This window comes from Bufo bufo, chromosome 1 (assembly GCF_905171765.1).
Source record: "Bufo bufo chromosome 1, aBufBuf1.1, whole genome shotgun sequence".
Taxonomy (NCBI): Eukaryota; Metazoa; Chordata; class Amphibia; order Anura; family Bufonidae; genus Bufo; species Bufo bufo.
This window is the reverse complement of record NC_053389.1, coordinates 683,960,923-683,986,161: the sequence shown is the minus strand read 5'-3', so window position 1 is coordinate 683,986,161 and position 25,239 is coordinate 683,960,923. Positions and strand designations below refer to the sequence as shown.

Genomic DNA, 25,239 nt, shown 5'->3' with positions numbered 1-25,239 from the left:
TCCCCGAGAATCCAAGACTTTGGGCGCCTTAACTTTGACCCGCTGGTTATTAAATTTCGTAATAAAACTAAGGCATGGTGTAAACTATACCTGTCAGTGGCGGGAAGAGCTAACCTCATTAAAATGGTGTTGATGCCCCAGCTACTGTATGTTCTACATAACTCCCCGGTCTGGCTGTCAAAGTCCAAATTTGTTCCAATCAATGCTACTTTCAGGGAGCTCATATGGCGGAAGGGGCAACCGAGAATTAAGCTTGAAACGTTGCAATATCCTAAAACAGAAGGGGGCCTTGCAGTGCCAAACCCCTGGGTGTACTTCCTGGCTGCACAATGCCAACATTTTAAGGGGTGGATGGAACTGGAGTCGAGTGAGATGTCGTGTCAGTTGTTTAAGCATTGCTTGTCCTCTAATGACCTACTGCTGATCCTTGACACTAAGGGGGCTGGGAAGAGTGGTCCGATGGGTGATTTGGGACACTTGATGCAGTCCGTGTGGAATAAGGTCAAGCTCCTGAGGGGGGTTTTCGGCAATACGGAATACACTCCACTGTGGGACAATCCCGTGCTGCCGGAATTCCTCTCCCTGTCTGAGTTTGGGGCATGGAAAAGGAAGGGTATTCTAAGGTTGGGCCATCTTTTGGAGGAAAAGAAGTGCATGTCATTTACCAGATTTCAAGAGAAGTATGAACTGCCTAGAACTCACTTTTATAAGTACCTTCAGGTGAGACACGCATACAACTCCACATTTAAAGGTACGACTATGGTGGCTGGGAGAGATGCTGCATTGCACCAGATTCTGTCCAGGGGGGCGAGGAGAGGTATGATTTCCTGTATATACAAGCTGTTGCTTGATAAGTTTCTAATGTCACATCCGCTTGCGGCTAAAAGTAAATGGGAGAAAGATGTTGGCGAATTAACTGATGACCAATGGTCTGACATACTGGAGGCGATACCTCTCTCTTCCTTGAGTGAAGGACGTAAACTCTCGCAGCTGTTTATTGTCCATAGAGTCTACAAAACACCGGTTTTTTGGTTCCGTATAGGGTTTAGACCCACGGATGAATGTCCAAGATGCTCTGTGGTGTCTGCAGATTTGTTGCATATGATGTGGACGTGCGAGAGGTTAGGGAGATACTGGGAGTTGGTACGTCAGACAACACAGGAAGTTTACAAAGTACGAATACCCTCTGACCCGAAAGTGTGTGTGTTAGGATGTGTCTCTGAATTGGCCACCGGTCAGGTGCAAAAAATAGCTATAGGTAGAATGTTATATGTCGCTAGGAAGTTAATCGCCCTACATTGGATACAGACAGCGCCGCCAACCCTAGGCGAATTCCTAAGTGCCGTTGACACGATGCTGAGTTATGAACGGATGGTGTACCAGAAGCGTGGATGCCCAGCGAAATTTGAAAAATTGTGGGATCCATGGCTGTCGTTTCGACGTCTAAATAGAAATGTTTAACAATGTGCCTTTGTATTTTGCAGGTTAGGGTGGGGTGGGGGGGGGGTGGGATTGAAACTTGTTTACTACACACAGTTTGGTGTCCTTTTTGTTATTAGCCCTATGGACAGTATGTCTCTATGTCATCCTTGTACGTAATGTGATAAAACGTGTATTTACACTGTAAAATGTTCAATAAAAATGATTTAAAAAAAAAAAAAAAAAAGATTTCTAAAAAAGATAAGGTTTTCCAGCTATACAGGAACATTATAAAAAAAAAAAAAAAAAACATGCACACATTGTAACCATTAAGCCATTTGCTATTACCTGGTGATCTTGGAATCTCTGTATGGGATATGGCTCCCCTTCCTCTTGGGGTCCCCAAGAGCACTGATTACATTACCCAGGGCTAGCAATCCGGAGTTGATCTGAATACTTTCCTTTAGCCTCTCTCCAGTATTGCCCGTTTTCAGAATACGTTCAGAACCAGCCAAGTCTACAAAGTGGAACTTGGAAGACAGGACCTGGCCAATTGCTAGACCAGGACCATCCTCACCAAGGGTCATTCTGGTGACTCGGCCAACTACTCTCCTCTGTTCCATTGTGACAGTGAAGATTGTATGCGAGCGGCTCGACTGAGTATTGACTTGAGTAGCTCCTGTATGTTTAGCAGTGTTGCCCATTTCTAGTAGACTAAGCACTTCATCAAGTCCTTCCACTTCTGTCTCCTTCACTCCAGACAACACTAGAGAAAAGAAACACAAAATATGGGATGAAACTATACTTAGAAAATGTCGCTAGTATTTAGATAACCACTTGTTGTATGACTGATAATAACATGGTAATGGGGAGAGGGCCGGGTGTAAATCCACATCCAGTAAGGATCCCAGTGCTGGTAGATCACAGGAGTTTGTAGAAAACCACTGACACATGCTGTTTTAATTAGTCATTTTTACAACAGCATCCAGAGGCTCAGTGGCCACATGCCATTTTTGCACACATGCCAACTGAGGCCAGTGATTGGCTGCAGTGGTCAAGGAGAACAGAACGTCACTGCTTCCAGTGGGAACCAGAAACATAAGGGATGGGAGCTGCTCCACTGAATTTAGGGGACTTTAAAAAGGTGAAAGTCCCAATGAAAGTTATACAACCACTTTTGACTAGCAGTATATGGAAGGCACACACAAACTCCTTGCCTTTGGTCACACTGGAAACCCAGGCCCCTTGATTCAGCAGGTCTAGCCACTGAGAAGTTGTGTTGGCCAACATTTTCTTTATATATTTCCACACTGATGATTCACTTCCAGAAACCAAATAAATAACCTCAGCATGTTTTTCAAGTGTGGGACAGAAAGTGCATGAAGACCACTTTAAAAGGGTTTCCCACAATTGAATGTTACCCTCTATCCACAGGACAGGTGATATAATTGCTAGATACCCTCCACACCGCTAGAAGGAAGGTCCTGAGCCCCCTGTTCAGGCATGACTATAGCGAGGATTATGCACAATGCTCCTCCAATCAACGTATATGGGAGTGACGGGACAGTTGAGTATAGCTCTCCTGTGGATAGGTAAACGTCAATTGTGATAAAACCCCATTGAATATAACGAAAGCCTACAAATATCTACAGATGTTACCCAGGTAGGAATTCAACATCAGGAATCCAGTGCTGTATTGCTGCAGAGTTGACCGCTTCCAATAGTGTTTCCCATCCTTTTTGTCATACAATATCAAAGAGGTTGTCCACTCCTTTACTACTGATGGCCTATCCTCAAGATAAGTCTTCAATATCTGATTGGCCAGGGTCTGACATCCTGTATCCCTGCTGAACAGCTGTTTCAGAGTAGCTCGGGTGTCAGAAGTAAGCGCCCAAACTACTCAGCTCTGTCCATTGCATAGTAGACGGAGCTTTTTACTGCAAAGCTGCTCCCACTGAAAGTGAAAGGGCGCATCCAACTCACAATGGACGGAGCTGTGCTGTTCTAGCACCGGAGATGCTCTGAAACAGATCATCGGTTGGACCGATATTGATGGCCTATCCTGAGAATGGACCATCAATGGTAAAGAAATAGAAAAGTCATTTAACACTGCCCATGCATATCTGATAGAAACGTGAAAAGATGACAATGACCAGGTATATCATAAGAAATTTTCCAACATGTCTGATATCAGGCACTGAGTGGCAAAAGTGCCAAACAGCTTCCCAAATGACAAAAGATAATAAGATCATTAAAATAATAAGTAATCAATAAGATCATTAAAAGGATAGGTCATCAATATTAGATCAGTGGGGATCTGTCTCTGTGCACTTCAACCAATCAGCTGAAGAGCCCGAGGTGCTCATGTGCATGCTGCATCATCATCAAATTTTACCTGCATGTCGATGTGGTGGCAGTGCACTGTGATTACGGCTTCCTCTCCAATTCACTAGAATGTTGGAGAACAGCTGTAATCCCACTGCACCGCCACTGCAAAGTAGACAGCATACAGGTGAACAAGAAGTGGAAGGAACACTTACAAACAGCTGACTGGCGGGTGGGCTGAGAGTCGGACCCCCACCGATCTGATTTTGATGACCTATTGTGAGGAAACGTCAGTCAACAACTGCAGCCAGGACAATGCCTTTAAATGTCTAGTCACTACTTGCTACAACCTATCTGTGCAGTTTAGGGCTATGGGCACCCTTGTACTGAAAGTTTTATTGTTCATTTGCTTTCTATTCTTTATAAAGGTTTCTACTATTGTGCTTCTGCAGATTGTGTGTAAAGCCTGTATTACACAGGTGGATTGAGCAAGCAATCGCCTGCTAGCTAGCGGAGGAGACTTCTGTTATTACATGCAGCGATATTTCCCGCAACATGGGGAGGAGCGATCGTTATGCCATCACTCGTCCCCATGCTGTCTAGTGGTTTGCCGGCAGCAGATCGCGATTAGACAGCTTGACTTACCGCCAGCAAACAATGATTTTTAAGCGTGCTTAAAAAAAAAAATAATAATCACAATTGCCCGATGAACAAGGCTCGTTCATTGTGCAATCAGCGTCAGTATTATACTGCAAGATAATCGCTACAAACGTCCATACGAACACTCGTTAGCGATGATCTGCCGAAAAATTGGTAGGTGTGATACAGCCTTAAGTCCTTCATCTAGCTGGTGACTTAAGCCATTTGCCTGTGGTGACGTCACTTCGGTCATCACATGATCCATCACCATGGTAAAAGATCATGTGATGGATCATGTGATGACCGGAGTGACGTCACCACAGGTCCTTGACCTGTAATGAATGATCACCACAGGTCCTGTTCAGTAAAGGAGACAGAAGGAGATGCCGGGCATCGCGATCAAGTGGACTAAGGTGAGTTAAATTATTTTTCTTTTTTTTTTAACCCCTCCAGCGCTATTTTACTATGCATTCTGTATTCAGAATGCTATTATTTTCCCTTATAACCAAGTTATAAAGGGAAAATGATAATGATCGGGTCTACATCCTGATCGTCTCCTAGCAACCGTGCGTGAAAATCGCACTTGCTTGCGGATGCTTGCGATTTTCACGCAACCCCATTCACTTCTATGGGGCCTGCGTTGCGTGAAAAACGCAGAATATAGAGCATGCTGCAATTTTCACTCAACGCACAAGTGATGCGTGAAAATCACCGCTCATGTGAACAGCCCCATAGAAATGAATGGGTCGGTATTCAGTGCCGGTGCAATGCGTTCAACTCACGCAACGCATCCGCACGGAATACTCGCCCGTGTGAAAGAGGCCTAAAGGCTTTTGTGATAAATTAGAGACGCCCACTGATGACAAACCACGCCCAGCCCATCTGCCTGGTCTTCCTTTCTCTCTCACCAGAGGAACGTTCCACTCTTAACTGACTTCCCCCTCCTGCCCTGTGAAGAGTGGCACCGCCCTGCTCCTTACCCCTGGTCCCGCCTCCCTCCAGGGGAGATCCGTCATAAGCAGCAGAATGAGAAATCAGTGCTGGAATGAAGCTATGAGAGCTAGTGTGGACAGCAGAATCCTGGACACATAGATCCAGCATGTAATGCTGGGAGGGACAAGAGCACATGAGAAAAGTCTGAAATTAGGAACAGGACACAAAATGAATATCAGGGAGACTGGAGATGAATTAGGGAGTGAAGTGTGGCACCGGAAATATAGCGCAACTTTTATTTACTCATGGTAACCACGTCCTTTACCAGGTTTCCAGTCTGGTCAAACATTTTATGTGGCTTCATGTGTGCATCACTTCTGCAGCCCAGGACGGGGGAGGTGCAGTGGATAGGGCCAGAACCATTCATTTCCCTGACACATGTGCCAGAGAGAGGAATAGTCCTGGCCCCATCCAGCGTTAGACTAAAGTCCGACCAGAGGAAATTATTCTGATGGCCCACCCTCTGTTTATATAGGACCTTAAGGGCCCTGTTTTATTAGGGGTCCAATACTGTCAGAGCTTGGGTTCATCCTCTGGTACTCTGGTGGGCCAGTCCAGCCCTGGCCCCATCCACAGCACCTCCCCGGTCCTGGGCTGCGGAAGTGACATCTCCTTCCATCGATCGGACACCTGGTAAAGGATGTGAGGCTGGCGGAAGCTGGATATTCAGAAGAAAGGCATCATGTGCATCAGAGTGTCACAACTTACCAACATTGCCTTTATCATCCTCTCTTATCAGAATGTCTTTACTAGATGTCTGCACTTCCAGGAGATCTCGGAACTCCTCTTTATACACCTCCAGGTAAGACACTCGAATTGTGTAGTCAATCAGATCATTTTCATCAACCAGTTTAAAGATTTCCGCCATGGCACGTGGAATAATGCCTTGCTCATCATCTGAGATAGAAGCTGAAATGGGCAGTAGGTAAGTGACAGCCCACATAACTAGTAGCGACAATAAAAAGCACCTAGGTGATACAAGGCTAAAGTAGTCTTTCTGGGTACGTCCACATGGGATGCATTTTGGTGGAGAAAATCCACAGAGCATTTTGCCGGGGACTACGATAAATCTGCAATAAAATTTAAAAAGGAATAAAAATGAATGGATAAAATACATATAATATTCTTTACACAAATATGAATATGAAAGACTGTTGTGCATATATTCAGAGTACTGACCTGTGTCTACTCTTTACCTGGCTATCAATATGTCGCTAAACAGTAGCTCCAGAATGAGTACCAACAGTGTCAAAAAATCTCTCTCTATTTTCACACAGACCACTCAGCCTTAATTGTGCTATGGGCAGACTGGATTGACGAGAGACGTTGGCACAGACAGTATCCTTCTGATAGACTCAAAACAGCAAATATTGCTTCAGTACCATAACATCCAATATTTATAATATAAAGCACACATATGGTTGGCGTCATACCCTTGGACAAATACCCCGTTTCTTATAAAGTGCACTATAAAGAAAAGAAACCTTCCGGATCCAGTGTTAAACTGCTACGAATACGTCATTGACCAGCGCCAACGGAGAGAAGCTAGTGACTCTGACATTCAATCCGAAGCATCTGCGGAAGAACACGTGGGACGCAAGCGACTCCACAGCCGGGACGCCGGCTACCGCATCGGAGCAATAGCTCGAAGTCAAGTCCTATTTCATCCGACGGCACGAACAAAGGTAAGCCCACAAACCAGTGGGTATTACAAACAGAATTACCTATTCAAAGTAGCAATTGAATGAACTGCTTCCTCCATTGAAGTATCAGCCTGTACTACGGTCACAACCACAGCAGCTGGATACAATTCAACATTCATTTGTGGCGGCCAAATTGTTTCTTTCAATATTGCTTGTTGGGGATATAAAACACTGTATCAGTCACCTTGGCTACACGCCAAGTTGCTGGAAAAACTATTGTGAAAAAGTTTACATACCCAATCATTTACCTCAAGACTTGAAAGTTTTCTGTATCAAAAACGGATTTTGGACAGACTTATAAAAGAATAAGAAGACGTTTTGTCCCACCATATGTGTGCTTTATATTATAAATATTGGATGTTATGGTACTGAAGCAATATTTGCTGTTTTGAGTCTATCAGAAGGATACTGTCTGTGCCAACGTCTCTCGTCAATCCAGTCTGCCCATAGCACAATTAAGGCTGAGTGGTCTGTGTGAAAATAGAGAGAGATTTTTTGACACTGTTGGTACTCATTCTGGAGCTACTGTTTAGCGACATATTGATAGCCAGGTAAAGAGTAGACACAGGTCAGTACTCTGAATATATGCACAACAGTCTTTCATATTCATATTTATGTAAAGAATATTATATGTATTTTATCCATTCATTTTTATTCCTTTTTAAATTGTATAATGAATAAAACATCCTGTATTTCCATATAAGAGTGACCAATCCATTTATTTTAACATTTATCCAAAATTCTTTGAGGGGTGACTCAAAATTTGGATTGGAGCACCTATTCTGAGGGGGACAGAGGTGAGCGGATCTCATATTGTTTTTACAAATCTGCAATAAAGCCACATAAAATGGCTATGCTGTGGATTTCATCCTGTACTGTATGTGAATGAGGTTTAAGTCTCATTCACTTTGCTGCTGTAAAACGGTGCAGAATTTCCACCAGCAATTATGTATATGCCCAGTAGGAACAAAACCTTTAGGCCTCTTTCACACGAACGATACGGATTGGCTCCAGATGAGTTCAGTGAAACTCTCACCATTTTGCAAGCAAGTTCAGTCCGTTTTTTCAGCACGGGTGCAACGCGCGTGATAAAAAACTGAATGTTTACAAACAACATCTCTTAGCAACCAGCAGTAAAAAACGCAGCATCGCATCCGCACCTGCTTGCGGATGCAATGCGCTTTTCACTGAAGCCCCATTCACTTCTATGAGGCCCGGGCTGCGTGAAAAACACAGAATATAGAACATGCTGAGTTTTTCACGCAACACAATACTGATGCGCATTGCACCCGCGCAGAAGAAAACTGAACACAGTTGCAGACAAAACTGACTGAACTTGCTTGCAAAATTGTGCGAGTTTCACTGAACGCACCCAGAGCCAATCCGTATCGTTCGTGTGAAAGAGGCCTTACACCAGTGCTTTTCATACTCACATATACTCGCTTCTCCAATGGCATAGGTCTTCCCTGACCCAGTCTGCCCATAGGCAACCACAGTAACATGGAAGCCCTGAAAAAACGATTCAAGCAATGACTGTACACAGCGATTGTAAGCACTCTCCTGGCTGCAGGCTTCATCCAGCACATCCTGAAACTGAAAATGTCTATTGGTGCCAAGCGTCAGTGTCTTCTGATCAGGGTCAATACGGACGCAGGACTGCTGACCGTGCAGAACCTCCTTTGGCAGCAGTGGCCGGACCCTGACTGCCACACACACGGCAGTCTCTTCTGCACGAACATGCTGAGGTTTGGGACCCATGAGCACCCGATCTGTGGAAAAGGAAAACCAAATGTGATACAGACTAGTGAGAGTAATCTACATCCTAAAGATACTATGAAGAAGTCACAGAGAACCTTTATGATATTAAAGTTCTCACCCAATCTATTAGCTAGAGCCATATCGAGGGCAGCTTCTGATCCCGGCGGACCACCAGCACCCAATGAAATCAATAAATGCCCAATCACTTCAGTGGTTTCACATTAGCCTAGATAGAGGTGTGTGCTAAGTTAGACAAAGTTAGACAATCCCGTTTTGCCCCTTTCTGATTGTTTCACACTTTTTTGGGGGGAGAGGGGGCATTTCTGGGGTCTTTCACTATGTTTTTTTTACAGTTAGCTTTCTTTTTTTTTTTGGCAGCCAGATGTTATTTAATGCCCGTTATAGGCAAATTTTTTTTAAATTTTTTTTTTTTTTGCATCAACGTATTCAAAGAGCTGTAACTTTTTTTTTTATTATTTTGTCGTCAATGTAACTGTATGAGGGCTTGATTTTGTAGGTCAAGTTGTAGTTTGTAATGGCACCATTTTGGGGTGCAGTGGACTTGCACTGGTCATGTGCTAGTCATTGGTCACGTGACTGCTGCAGCCAATCAGTGGCCTTAAAGGGGTTGTCTCATCAAGGACAATGGGGGCATATCGCTAGGATATGTCCCTATTGTCTTATAGAAGCGGGTGCCAACTCCCGCACATGCGCGGCCCCCGCTCCCATTCATTTCTATGGGGCCGACGGAAACAGCCGAGCCAGCGCTCAGCTATTTTCGCCGGCCCCATAGAAAATGAATGGAGGGCAGCTGCGCATGCGCAGTGCACCCTCCTTCACTTGCGAGGCTCCGTTCTCGATATAAGTGCGGGTCCCACCTAGCGATATGCCCTCATTGTACATGATGATACAACCCCTTTAACAGTCATGTGTACATGAACGGCATGTGAACATTGATGCCAGTTATTGCCTGCCGCAGTCATGTGATCACTACAGCCCCCGTGGGGAGTGGAGCGGCATCGCAGACCAGCAGGACACTATCTGGAGCAGCAGTGTGCATGTGTGTCTGCCACTCCGGTCAAGCGGAGAGCTTGGGTCGCAGCAGTCACACCTCCACCAATCAGACACACATCACCTATTCTGTGGATAGGGTATGAGTTTTCATTATGGAACAACCCCCATAAAGAAAAAAAAAAAAAAGATATATATATATATATATATATAAAGAATATGTGTGAAGGAAGCTTTAGTGTGGTTTCAGCTTTTCCTGCAGTTTCCAGCAGGACAGAGAAGCAGGAGTCCTTCAGACTCGTTTTATTCATCTCTGTAAGGCTACTGGAGAACAATGCTTGGCTAGCTCTGGTAGTCCCATATAGTTTGAATGGTGGCTGTGTACATGACTAGCGTTGAGCAAACTTCTGTTTTCAAGTTCTGTGTACAAGGTTCGGGTTATCTAAGAATTCCGTTGTGTATTTCGCTACCACGGACCATAAAGTTATGGTCCGTACCGTGGTAGTGGAATCCATAACGGAATTCTTAGATAACCCGAACCTTGTATGCTGAACTTTAAAACAGGGGTTCGCTCATGCCTTTACATGACCCATTCAAACAGTGGACATGGGACCCCTGCTCTAGTGAGAGGTAGGTGGTCTGAGCATACCAATTGGACCCCCATAAGTCCATCAAGTTCAACCAAGGGATAGGTGGGGACGTGAATCTCAGAAGGAAGTGAGGTTCAGATTTCGACACTCTTTTTAAAACTGTCCACTGTTCCTGCAGTGACCACGTCCTGAGGAAGTCTATTCCACAGATTCACAGTTCTTACAGTAAAGAAGCTTTGACGCTTCTAGAGACTGAACTTTTTCTTCTCCAGTCGGAGGCAGTGCCCCCTTGTCTTCTGAGGGCATTTTACATGGAACAGGTTTTCACCATATTTTTTGTATGGCCCATTTATATATTTCTATAGGTTAAAGAGGACCTTCCATGGGTCAAGACATTATGAAATAACTAGCAGTTTATGTAGGGCAAGGTGCACGGATGTAATATTGCTTACTAGTGTGTCTGTCCGCAGCTCTGTTCGCCCACTGTGCCCCCCTGCAGTTTTTTTTCCTCCCTGGCTGTGACGCTCTCCTTTGTGATAGGACCGCGCTACAGCCAGGGAGGAGATGCCCATTGAGAAACAGGGCAGTCTCCTCCTCCCTGTACCGATGCTATTCATTAGCATACCAGCCGGGTAAACTGCAGGGGGGCACAGCGGGCGAACGGAGCGGCGCCCAGACAAACTAGTAAGCAATAATACATCCCTGCACTATGCCCTACATATCCTGCTAGTTATTTTATAATGTCTGGACCCATGAAAGGTCCTCTTTAATCATGTCCCCCCTTAGACGTCTCTTCTCAAGACTAAACAAATTTAATTATTTTAATCTTTCTTCATAACTAAGACCCTCCATGCCCCTGATCTGTTTAGTCGCTCTCCTCTGTACTTTTTCCAGCTGCAGTGCGTCCTTTCTATGGACTGGTGCCCAGAACTCAACAATATTCCAGATGAGGCAGCACCAACGCTTTGTACAGTGGTAATATTACATCCCTGCCCCGCGAGTCCATGCCTTGTTTAATGCATGACAATATCCTGGTGGCCTTAGAAGCAGCTGATTGGCATTGCATGCTGTTATTTAATCTACGATCTACAAGGACACCCAAATCCTTCTCTATAAGTGACTCTCCCAGTGTTACATCACCTAGGACATATGAAGCACAGAGATTATTACCACCAAGATGCATAACTTTACATTTATTCACATTAAAACCTCATTTGCCAAGTTAATGCCCAATCACTCAGTGTTCGTCAGCTTGTAGTATGTGGACATCTTTTATAGACTGCATAAACTACAAGCTGACTTGAACACTCTGACTGATTGGGCACCAACTTGGCAAATGAGGTTTAATGTGGATAAATGTAAAGTTATGCATCTTGGTGGTAGTAATCTCTATGGACACTGTGTTCTGTCCGCATCCATATGTCCATTCTGTGGCAGCCACAAAAAGATAGAACATGGCCTATTATTGTCCATTTTACGGACAAGGGGATAGGACAGTTCTATAAGGCTCCATTCAGACGTTCGTTTGAATGGTCCGGATCCGTTCCACAATTATGAGGAACTGGTGTGGACCCATTCATTTGCAATGGGGCTGGAAAAGATGCAGAAAGCACACAGTGTGCTGTCCGCATCCGCACTTCCGTTCCGCAGCCACAAACTTTCTGTCCTCGGCTCCGCAAAAATAATAGAACCCATCCTATTCGTGTCCGCAACAGCGGACAAGAATAGGCATTTTCTATTATAGTGTCAGCCATGTGCACATGATTGGTGTCAGTGTTTTGCGGATCTGCAAAACACTTACAGACGTGTGAGTGGACACTTGAGGCCAGGATGTTCCATTCTGAAAACTGCGGAACGCACACAGCCGGTATCCGTGTTTTGCCAATCTGCAGACCACAAAACAGGCTACGGTTGTGTGTATGAGCCCTAAGGGTGCAATTCCTAAACTTTAGAAGTTATAGACCTGCACATATATAATCAATTATTCCCAATCTCTCAACAATCAGCAAAAGTTCAGAGAGCCGCCACTAGACACAGACACCTAGGGTACCTAAGCGTCATAGAAAACAAGAAAAAAAAAAAAAAAAACAATCCACAAAAATTGCCGCCTGCCATAAGTATCTAAGAGCCGAGGCTCCCGGAATTTGCGCAGCCCTGAGAACACCCCTGGCGCAGATGTAGGAGCCATTCAGAAGCCCTGGCGCACACTTACTGTACCCCCAGTGCTCTAATGACATGCCAGCACTTACCTTTCCTCAACTAGGAGGGTGCACTGCATCCACACACATCCTGAAGGCAATCCCTGCTGTGTAACTACAACTCCCAGAAGACAATGAAAGCTCAAGGCATTCTGGGAGTTGTAGTCTCACAAAAGCTGGCCAGTGACAGGCTGCTTACACCGTGGCATTGTCTATGGGATGCACGGCGAACTGGTACACAAGTTGTGATTGGCTATGAAGTTCAGCCTCAGTATGCTGCACGGGACTACTGTACTGAGAGGACCCCAAATACCTCCTGCGCCCCCTCATTATTACCACAAAGATATCCGGATCCGCCCTGCCAACCTGCACTAGAGAGAACCCCGAAATCCCAGTCCAGGGGGATCCTGAACAGCATCGAACATCAGGACCAGCGCTCCATCGCATCCCTGCACAGCAGCTGCGCAACAGCGGCCTCTAGAGGCGTGCACAGGAGTCATAGGTCCGGCCGGAAACAAGTACCGGACTCTCACGGGCCCCCTGCTTCGGTAGTTCCGCGATGTTCTCGTTTCCATTCTCATAGATCTGAGTGTAGAATCCATCCAAGGACTCGCCCTTATATCTGATGTTCTAAAGCGAGTTTCAGTATTGTCATTTATTTAAATATGTGTCACCAGGGGCGCACATAGACATGCCTGCCATGTGCCCCTCTTTTGGCCGGACAGTCCCTCTTTTTGACCCAAGCCCATCTGTCCCTCTTTAAAGTGTTTTTTTTCATCATATACAATGGGGATGTATCGCTAGGATATGCCCCCATTGTCTGATCGGTGCGGGTCCCTCCTACAACGAGAACGGAGTGGGGAAATAAATGGAGGGAGAACTGCACATGCGCAGCCGCCCTCCATTCATTTCTATGGAGACGCCAAAAATAGCCAAGCGCTGGCTCGGCTATTTCCGTCTGCCCCATAGGAATGAATGGGAGCAGGGGCCACGCGTGCGCGGTGCACTCCCATTCACTTGTATGGGTGCAGCGCTTGGTGGTGGACGGACCCCGGGGGTCCTTCAGCCACAGCTCTCCCCACTCCATTCTCCTTGTAGGTGCTGGTCCCAGAGGTGGACAATGGGGGCATATCCCAGTGATATGCCCCCATTGTATTGTATTGTCCCACTACGTAAGGGTGGGCACTACTAAGGGTCATGTTGCCCCACCTCCTGTGGGAAATTGCTATTGTATTTTATATTGCATTGTAATGTATAATTTCATGATTATCTCCTGTACCAGGCCTGCTAGCGGTGTAGTTTCTCCTCCTAAGCTGTAGAGGGAGCTAGGGAACCCCCTAATATATATAGTTAGGCCCAGAAAGGAAAGGGTAGTTCAGTCCAGTCCAGGAGGCTAAGTAGCTCAGTCTAGCCTGCCTGAGGTTCCTGAGTAAGCAAAGCTCAGAAGTTAACCCAGGAGAAGAGGTTTCCTCCTGAAGATAACTAGCACCTTATCAAGTACAGTGCAGAGCCACTTTTATCCAGCTAAGTAGAAAGCTGAAGGGCAGAAGGATATTTACAGCAAGAGGATTTATACCAGAGGAAGTTTTCTCTACCCAAGGATAAAGCCAGCAATAGGGCATACGGGCTTTGGAGAAAGCCAGACAGGATCTGAGGAAAGTACAGCCTGATCTGTAAGTGTTATTCCCTCTGAGTATCTTGCAAAGACTTTGCCTGCCACTTATGTAAAGCCTGCCTGTGACCAACATTGTGCATGAGGAACTAACTGAAACCTGTAAATAGTTGAACTGTTCAGTAAAAAGAAGTTCTGGTTCACTGCAACTTCGTGTACCTCAATTATTCCTACAACAAATCGGTGTGCCACCGTTACCGGCACAGGCGTCACAAACTATAAGGGATCTTGCCACCGGCACATTAAACTTCCAACACCCAGGGCACCACACCTACCACCTGGCCTGGTCCCTATACACAGAGAGTGCCCCAGAGGATTCATGTGCCAGCCTCTCCATCACTGCTGTACGCCTGCCCAGGTTAAATAAAAACTGTGAGTACCAAGAGCAACCCTCGGTTTGTTAACTACCCCTGTGACCTCACATTCGCTCACCCTGCGGGACTGGCGCACTGCAGTATGAGATGGGAATACCCCTTTAAATGTCCCTCTTTTTGACCTGGTAAATTAATGCATAAATGTGCATTAATTTACTAAATTCCTCCTTACTAAACTATGTGCATGGTTTCTACCTGTACATTAGACCATAACTTCATTATTTGGTGCAATTTGGACCTTAAAATATCTATAATCCGATGAGCTAATATTTAAAGGGAGTCTGTCACCAGCATTTCACTTTTTTAACCCTCCCCACAGCTCCCTAGCATGCTTACAGTTAATCAAAACGTTATCTCTGGCATCTTTCCTGCTCTTATAAATCCATCAAAAACGATTTTTATAAGATATGCAAATGAGGGCTCGCAAGTGCCCAGGGGCAGCGTTACTCTATTAGGTGCCCTGCTTGCTCAGCCTTTTCATTGCCTCCCCCCGCCCCTTCCTACCCTCCGCCCGCCCATCCTTTCCCTCTGACCGCCTATCTACCAACTTGTTATTCCGCCGAGATCCCGCGTCTGCGCACTCATTCCTTTGGCCGGCGCATGCGCACTGCGATGCCCATACCTTGTATGGCATCACAGTAACTATTGCGCATGGCCGGCTGTCGACGCGAAAACACAACAATATCTGCATATCTATAAAGATCGTTTTTGATGGATTTATAAGAGCAGGAAAGATGCAAGAGGTAACGTTTTGATTAACTGTAAGCATGCTAGAGAGCAGTGGTAAAGGTTAAAAAAGTGAAATGCTGGTGACAGACTCCCTTTAAATGGATATTGAAGCACAAGGAAAAAAAAAGTTCCAGAGGCTCCACATAAAGGACCTTACCCTCACCTGATCCCCAGCTTCTGCAGTTGTGACGGAGTCAGTAATTATGTTTTGGACAAAGTTAGAGCCGTGGTCTAATATGAAAAAATAAATAAAAAAACGCCATGATGCGTGCCGCACATATTGTCCCTCTGCAATTTTCAAAAGTTGGGTGCTATGCATAGATCTCATAGCAAAACTTAGTATGACCCCTCTGCCCCACCCAGTTTTTGAGTAAGGCCTCTTTCACACAAACGTAAGGGCTCCGTGCCTGTGCTGCGGACCGCAAATTGCGGTCCGCAATGCATGGGCACCGACCGTGGGACAGCCGCATGCGGATTGCAGACCCATTCACTTGATCGGGGGCTGCGATCCGTCAGTTCCACAAAAAGATAGAACAAGTTCTATCTTTTTGCGGAATGGAAGCATGGAACGGAACACCACAGAAGCACTCCATAGTGCTTCCGTGGGGTTCCATTCCGTGCTTCCGTTCCACACCGCATCTCCGGATTTGCGGAATTATTCAAGTGAATGGGTCCGCATCCGTGATGCGGAATGCACACGGCTGGTGACCCGTGTATTGCAGAACCGCCGTATGCGGCCTGCAGCACGGGCACGGTCGTGTGCAAGAGGCCTAAGTGTCTGTCAGGCTCTCCCAAGCAATGCAGAATGCAAAATGGAACACCAGATTTCTGATTAACCCCTTAACGTCCAGCACCATACATGTACGGCGCAACTGGACGTGACTTAACGATCCGCAGCAGGGGTCCAGCAGTCACTGATAGCCGGACGCCTGCTGTATGCGCCGGCATTGGTGAAATCACTGATGCCAGCGCATTAACCCCTGCACGGCTGCGGTCAGCACTGACCGCGGCACGTGCGATGTCCGTGCAAGGAGGAAGCAGCCATCGGGTCCCTGCATTGCTGTGACGGGTACTTGAAGGCAGCCCGATGCCTTCCTTAGGCTTCGTGGCTGCCTTCCGGGAAAGCCTGTGAGATCCAGCCCGCTGGATCTCACAGGCAGGAAGGCTGTAAGGCCTCTTTCACACGGGCGTTGCGGGTGACGTGCGGGAAAAGATGCGGGTGCGTTGCAGGAAAATGTGCGATATTTCCATGCGAGTGCAAAGCGTTTTAATACGTTTTGCACGCGCGTGGGAAAAATCGGCATGTTTGGTACCCATACCTGAACCCGGACTTCTTCACAGAAGGTTTGGTTTAGGTGTGGTGTAGATTTTATTATTTTCCCTTATAACATGGATGGACCATGTGATGAGCGCAGTGACGTCACCAAAGGTCCTTTTCCTCCTAGGTCAAAGAAGAAGAAAGAAGACGAGCTTGGCTGCGCGAACAAGTGGATGAGGTGAGTTTAATTATTATTTTAATTTTTTTAACCCCTCCATCCCTATTTTACTAAGCATTCTGTATTAAGAATGCTATTATTTTCCCTTATAACCATGTTATAAGGGAAAATAATAAAGATCGGGTACCCATCCCGATCGTCACCTAGCAACCATGCGTGAAAATCGCACCGCATCTGCACTTGCTTGCGGATGCTTGCGATTTTCACGCAGCCCCATTCACTTCTATGGGGCCTGTGTTGCATGAAAAACGCACACAATATAGAGCTTGCTGCGATTTTTTTTTTACGCAACGCACAAGTGATGCGTGGAAATCACCGCTCATGTGCACAGCCCCATAGAAATGAATGGGTCCGGATTAAGTGCGGGTGCAATGCGTTCACCTCACGCATTGCACCCGCGTGGAAATCTCGCCCGTATGAAAGAGGCCTAAGTGTATTACAGTGTGTAATACACTCACAGCCAATGCATGACAATACAGAAGTATTGTAATGCATTGTAAAGGGGATCAGACCCCCAAAAGTTCAAGCCCCAGAGTGGGACAAAAAAAGAAAGTGAAAAAAAAAAAAAAAAATGTAAAGTTTTTTTTTTCAGTTTCAGATAAAAAAATAAAAAAAGCGTCTTTTTCCCAAAATAAAGTAAAAGTAGATATATTAGGTATCGCCATGCCGTATCGAACCGGCTCTATAAAAATACCACATGACCTACCCCCCCAGGTGAACACCGTAAAAAAAGCCATTTTGTCACTTTACATCACAAAAAGTGTAATAGCAAGCGATAAGTCATACGCACCCAAAATAGTGCCAATCAAACCGTCATCTCATCCCACAAAAATGATACCCTACCTAAGACAATCGCTCAAAAAATAAGGCTCTCAGGCTATGGAGAAACTAAAACTTGATTTTTTTGTTTGTTTCAAAAAAGATATTGCGTAAAAGTTAAATAAATAAAAAAAAGTATACATATTAGGTATTGCCACGTCCGTAACGACCTGCTCTATAAAAATATCACATGACCTAACCCTACATGGAATAAAAACGATGTCAAAAAAGCAATTTTTTGTCACCTTACATCACAAAAAGAGTAATAGCAAGTGATCAAAAAGTCATATGCACCCCAAAATAGTGCATATTTGATATAGTGCATAAATGAGACTCTACCTAAGACAATAGCCCAAAAACTGGAAAAAAAATTGCCCAAAAACTGAAAAAACTATGGCTCTCAGACTATGGAGACAATTAAACATGATTTCTTGTTTCAAAAATTATATCATTGTGTAAAACTTACATAAATTTAAAAAGGATACATATTAGGTATTTACACGTCCCTAACGACCTGCTCTATAAAAATAATACATGACCTAACCCCTCAGGTGAACACCGTAAAAAAATAAAAATAAAAACGGTGTCAAAAAAGCAATCTTTTGTCACCTTACATCAAAAAAGTGTAATACCAAGCGATCAAAAAGTCATACGCACCCAAAATAGTACCAATCAAGCCGTCATCTCATCCCGCAAAATATGAGACCCCTACCTAAGACAATCGGGCAAAAAAAAAAACTAGGGCTCTAAGAATATGGAGACACTGAAACATGATTTTTTTTAAATTCAAAAATGCTGTTATTGTGTAAAACATAAATAAATAAAAAAAAGTATACATATTAGGTATCACCGTTTCCGTAACAACCTGCTCTAAAAAAATACCACATGATCTAATCTGTCAGATGAACATTGTAAATAACAAATAATAAAAACGGTGCCAAAACAGCAATTATTTGTTTTCTTGCTTCACAAAAAGTGTAATATAGAGCAACAAAAAAATCATATTTACCCTAAAATAGTACCAACAAAACTGACACCTTATCCCGTAGTTTCCAAAATTAGGTTATTTGTTTGGAGTTTCTACTCTAGGGGGGCTTCAAATGTGACATGGCAGCTTAAAATTATCCTAGTGAAATCTGCCTTCCAAAAACTATGTGGCGTTCCTTTCATTCTGCACCCTTCCGTGTGCCCGTTCAACAGTTTACAACTACATATGGGGTGTTTATGTAAACTACAGAAACAGGGCAATAAATATTGAGATTTGTTTGGTTGTTAACCCTTGCTTTGTTAGTGGAAAAAAATTGATTAAAATAGAAAATCTGCCAAAAAAGTGAAATTCTGAAATGTCATCTCCATTTTACATTATTTCTTGTGGAACACCTAAAGGGTTAACAAAGTTTGTAAAATCAGTTTTGAATACCTTGAGGGGTGTAGTTTGTAAAATGGGTGGTTTCCTATATGTAATCCTCACAAAGTGACTTCAGACCTAAACTGCTCCTCAAAAAGTGGGTTTTGGAAATTTTCGGAAGAATTTCAAGATTTGCTTCTAAACTTCTAAGCCTTCTAACGTCCCCAAAAAATAAAATGGCATTCACAAAATGATCCCAACATGAAGTAGACATATGGGGAATGTAAAGTAGTAACTATTTTTGGAGGTACTACTATCTATTATAAAAGTAGAGAAATTGAAATTTGTAAATTTGCTAATTTTTCAAAATTTTTTGTAAATTTGGTATTTTTTTATAAATAAAGATTACATTTTTTTAATCAATTTTACCACTGTCATGAAGTACAATATGAGATGAGAAAACAGTCTCAGAATGGCCTGGATAAGTAAAAGCGTTTTAAAGTTCTTACCACATAAAGTGACACATGTCAGATTTGCTAAAAATGGCCTGGGCAGAAAGGTGAAAAATGGCTTGGTCCTGAAAGGGTTAATTTAGGTTAATTTTTATTATTATTAAACTGAAGAACCTGTAATTAATATTAAATACATAAAAAAGACACACCTGGCCTCATCCACTTTATCTGACTTCTGTGTAAGAAGACGTGGAACAGATGCTAAACATCATATTTCTCAATGTCAGACAGCTGGTATAAATACACTTAAAGATCTCCGGCTTCCCTTCTACTACAAAGCTGGCAGCCTAAAGCCACCACTAGGGGGAGCTCAGTGCACAGGAGTTCATACAATTACTGTAATCACCTGATTGCACTGAGCTTCCTCTAGTGGTGGCTGATGGAAAATGCAGTGTTTTCATATCAGAGAATGAAGGGGTTCAGCCCTGACCCATTAGCAGTTGCGTGGTCTGCCACATTTGAAGGTACGCCACAGTGTGTCACTATGATTGTAGGGCTCACCTGGCAGAAACATTAGGCCAGATGTATTACCCCTATGTAACATTTAGATGGTGTACACTCACTGGACAGTGTGAAGATGCACCAAATGTATTAACAGGGCTCAGACAGGATGCTAAATTTTATGTGTCTTCAGCCATCATGATAGGACGTTCTGAAGTCAGTGGGCAGCCGGCACCCCCGGGAGGTATGGTGCATATTGTCCCAGAGGCTCCACATGCTGTAAAAAATAAAGGAACTTACACTTACCTAACCGATCCCCAGCAGCTGTAGTTGTGACGGGGGTCAGTAATTATGCTTTGGGCGGAGTTAGAGGCGTTGCCTAGTATGAAATAAACTGCTGAGATGTGTGCCGCACATATTGTCCCACTTTGCGAGTTTCAAAAGTTGGGAGGTGTGATGCACTCGCGTCACAAAGTACAATTTTAGGAAAAACTAATACATTTTATTGCAATTTTGAATTATTTAAAAGTACATTTTGAAATAAAAATTTGTATTACTGCAGCATACAGAATGAAATAAATGTAAATTCCTATGGTAGAGACAGGCATGCAACTAGATCTCTGACAGGTCCTGAGTAGATCACTGAAGCCATGGGCGTCCGCAGGGAGGGGCAAGGGGGGGCAAGTGCCCCCCCCCCCTGGGCCAGCAGCACTTGCGGATCCAGGGGGGGCAACGGGGCAACGGGGCAATTCCCCCCCCCCGCTGCTCAGAAGTGGGGAGGTGATGGCGGGGCACAGGGAGATAAACGCTTCCATTGTGGAAGTGTTCATCTCCATAGTCCTCTGTATCGCCGTCCTCAGGACAGCGATACAGATGACTGTGCTGAGGCAGGGGAGGGAGAGGTGTGTCCCTTTCCCTTCCTCTGATAGGCTGCCCGCCTGAGCCGTACAGAGCGGGACACAGGCCGGAAGAGGCCTGCATCGCATCGCTGCCAAGGAGGTAAGTATAAGTGTTTATTTTTTTTTGTGTACAATACTGGTGGCTACTGGCACATAATGGGGGCTCTGGCTACTGGCACATAATGGGGGCTGTCATTACTGGCACATAATGGGGGGCTGTCATTACTGGCACATAATGGGGGGCTGTCATTACTGGCACATGATGGGGGGCTGTCATTACTGGCACATGATGGGGGGCTGTCATTACTGGCACATGATGGGGGGCTGTCATTACTGGCACATGATGGGGGGGCTGTTATTACTGGCACATGATAGGGGGGCTGTTATTACTGGCACATTATTGGGGGCACTATAGGGGCATCTACTGAGGCCACAAAGAAGGGGTGTTTTATATGGGGGGCTCTGTAGAGTAGAATTTTATACTGGGACACATTATGGTGGGTACTATGAGGAAGGGGGGAGAGGAGTACTATGGGGTCATCTACGGGGGCACTAAGAAGGGGTATTTTATACTTGCAAATTATGGGGGACACTGAGGGCATCTACTGGGGCATTTTATACTGGTACATTATGGGGGGCACTAGGAGGGAGGGGGAGAGGAGCACTATGGAGGCATTTACTGGGGGGCACTATATAGGGGTATTTTATACTGGCACATTATGGGGGCACTAGGGGGACATTAGCTCAACTGGGGGCATTACAAGTGGGTATTTTTTGCACTGTCACATTATAAGGAGAATTATTTCTACTGGGGGGCATTATGGTGGGCTTTATTACTCCCACATAGTATGAACCCCTAGTAGCAGCACCATCCTCTCCCTGCTCTGCTATTCCTCTGCCCCTTCTACAAATCCTTATTATGAAATCTTTCTCATTAGGATAAAACACATCAGCTCCGCTGAGCCCCCCAGCCAAGTGTTGAAGTGGTGTCCGAGATCCCCAAGGGCCAAGCCAAGTAATTGTAAGTTTTCATGTGAAATATGTTTATATTATACACATATAGCCTACACTGTGCCACACAATATAGAGTATACCGCTACACTGTGTAGTCTGTTCTATAAGCACCATTGTTTTGTGGCGGCGGACAGAAAATAATCTGGGAACACTTAAACAACACAATGTAACTCCAAGTCAATCACACTTCTGTGAAATCAAACTGTCCACTTAGGAAGCAACACTGAGTGACAATCAATTTCACATGCTGTTGTGCAAATGGGATAGACAACAGGTGGAAATTATAGGCAATTAGCAAGACACCCCCAATAAAGGAGTGGTTCTGCAGGTGGTCATCACAGACCACTTCTCAGTTCCTATGCTTCTTGGCTAATGTTTTGGTCACTTTTGAATGCTGGCGGTGCTTTCACTCTAGTGGTAGCATGAGACGGAGTCTACAACCCACACAAGTGGCTCAGGTAGTGCAGCTTATCCAGGATGGCACATCAATGCGAGCTGTGGCAAGAAGGTTTGCTGTGTCTGTCAGCGTAGTGTCCAGAGCATGGAGGCACTACCAGGAGACAGGCCAGTACATCAGGAGATGTGGAGGAGGCCGTAGGAGGGCAACAACCCAGCAGCAGGACCGCTACCTCCGCCTTTGTGCAAGGAGGAACAGGAGGAGCACTGCCAGAGCCCTGCAAAATGACCTCCAGCAGGCCACAAATGTGCATGTGTCTGCTCAAATGGTCAGAAACAGACTCCATGAGGGTGATATGAGGGCCCGACATCCACAGGTGGGGGTTGTGCTTACAGCCCAAAACCGTGCAGGATGTTTGGCATTTGCCAGAGAACACCAAGACTGGCAAATTCGCCACTGGCGCCCTGTGCTCTTCACAGATGAAAGCAGGTTCACACTGAGCACATGTGACAGACGTGACAGAGTCTGGAGACGCCGTGGAGAACGTTCTGCTGCCTGCAACATCCTCCAGCATGACCGGTTTGGCATTGGGTCAGTAATGGTGTGGGGTTGCATTTCTTTGGAGGGCCGCACAGCCCTCCATGTGCTCGCCAGAGGTAGCCTGACTGCCATTAGGTACCGAGATGAGATCCTCAGACCCCTTGTGAGACCATATGCTGGTGCGGTTGGCCCTGGGTTCCTCCTAATGCAAGACAATGCTAGACCTCATGTGGCTGGAGTGTGTCAGCAGTTCCTGCAAGACGAAGGCATTTATGCTATGGACTGGCCCGCCCGTTCCCCAGACCTGAATCCAATTGAGCACATCTGGGACATCATGTCTCGCTCTATCCACCAACGTCACGTTGCACCACAGACTGTCCAGGAGTTGGCAGATGCTTTAGTCCAGGTCTGGGAGGAGATCCCTCAAGAGACCGTCCGCCACCTCATCAGGAGCATGCACAGGCGTTGTAGGGAGGTCATACAGGCACGTGGAGGCCACACACACTACTGAGCCTCATTTTGACTTGTTTTAAGGACATTACATCAAAGTTGGATCAGCCTGTAGTGTCTTTTTCCACTTTAATTTTGAGTGTGACTCCAAATCCAGACCTCCATGGGTTGAAAAATTTGATTTCCATTTTTTTTATTTTAGTGTGATTTTGTTGTCAGCACATTCAACTATGTAAAGAACAAAGTATTTCAGAAGAATATTTAATTAACTCAGATCTAGGATGTGTTATTTTTGTGTTCCCTTTATTTTTTTGAGCAGTGTACTTTGTGATAATGAATTTGCCCCTCCCCTTCATTACATTCTCAGAAACAAGCAGAGCATGGATGTCAATAAAATTATGCCCCCCCCTGGAAAAATTTCTGCGGACGCCCATGACTGAAGCCTTAGTTTATCAACATGGATGCTTCAGTCCACAGGGTCGAGCGCTAAGATCATCAGAGCAGAGAATGTATTACGGATGCAAATCCTGGCCTGACCGCAAGTGAATAATAAACCCTACAAAACAATCAGAAGTGAGCATAAAGCTTTTAAGCCCTGTCTATTCATAAAATGGACACATGGGGGAGCTAGCACCTTCAATACATTCGAAACCAACTATAATAATCACACATTACAACTTTCATTTTTGTTATTGATTTATTTCCTGTTGCCTATGTCCTGTTTTTTTTATTTATAAATAAATAAAGGTAAAACATATCGACCCAAATTTCGCAGTGTGAAGTGTCACAATACAACTCTCTCAAAATCGCTTGGATAAATAAAAGCATTTGAAAGTTATTGCCACATCAAGTGACACTTGTCAGATTTGCAAAATTAGGCTGTATCCTGAAGGTGAAAACTGGCAGGGTCCTGAAGTGGTTAATGCCCCTTCATTTCTGCATGTAAACAAACATCCCACCGCTGCACCCCATCACTATGGCAAGCCAGCAATCAGCAATACGAGCTGTACCGTGTACAGGCACCTTTGCAAACAGAGGTCCAGATTGGGACCAAAACACAGAACCTGAGCAAATCTTTCCATTATGCCTTAGGACTGATGCACGCGACCATATGTTCGGTCCGCATCCGATTTCTACATCTGTAGAAATATCAGCATTTGATCTTCATTCAAACAGTATATAAAGGGAAACATGTAATTGACCACAAACATAAGTAATGCAGTAAAACCCACAGATATGTTATTTTCATCTGTGGGTCTTCTACCTCCAGCAGCCATGTATTGCCTCTCTCCTCAAGCACAGATTGCGAGTACTTTGTGCAGGGGACTGCACTGACGGGCGGCGGGCCAGCGCTAGCGTGCTGCAGGCACAAAAAATAGCAGCAATATTTTAAGATGCAGTAATAGACGCTTGGATTTTTTACAGGTGAAACGTCTTTTCAACATGTCACCTGTAAAACTGAGTTGCCAATAACCACATCTCAAAACAATGGCGATTTGTGATAAAACAGGTGCAGATTTGCGGCATGTTTTTTGCATGTGAGGCACACTACTGCAACAAGTGAATCCAGCCAGTGCGACGTGACGACGCCTCATTGACAAAATAAATGGTAACCCCTCTCGCTCTCTCTGTCCTGGCCAGTGACGTAACTAGAAATCACTGGGCCCCACATTTTTTAATGCACCCCCCCCCCCGCCCGCTTCTTCACATCTTCCTCCTCCCTTGCAACCCTCACTCCTGGATATTTAAGACTGCTCTCTCAGACTGTGTCGGACTGGGGTGCATAGGGGCCACCAGTTAAAATTTATTTTTGGGGCCCACCATACGGATACATTCAAATATTACCCGCTCACACAGCAGCAAGATGCTACCAGATGATTGAATACGGGGGTCCCTGCAGCAACTTTGAGAA

General features: G+C 45.0%; 1 protein-coding gene across 2 annotated transcripts in view; it reads right to left on the bottom strand.

Moving 5' to 3' along the window:
* KIF7 (kinesin family member 7) overlaps positions 1 to 13,103 on the bottom strand; it is a 71,266-nt gene extending 58,163 nt beyond the window's left edge. For both annotated transcript variants that reach the window (XM_040414153.1, XM_040414154.1), the window contains exons 1-4: positions 13,003 to 13,103; positions 8,513 to 8,848; positions 6,085 to 6,285; positions 1,768 to 2,185 (exon numbers count right to left, since the gene is read on the bottom strand). In XM_040414153.1, the coding sequence (XP_040270087.1) occupies positions 1,768 to 2,185; positions 6,085 to 6,285; positions 8,513 to 8,848; positions 13,003 to 13,054 (1,007 nt within the window). In that variant the 5' untranslated portion in view covers positions 13,055 to 13,103. The remainder of the gene's footprint in view (positions 1 to 1,767; positions 2,186 to 6,084; positions 6,286 to 8,512; positions 8,849 to 13,002) is intronic.
* Between the last annotated feature and the right edge of the window lie 12,136 nt (positions 13,104 to 25,239).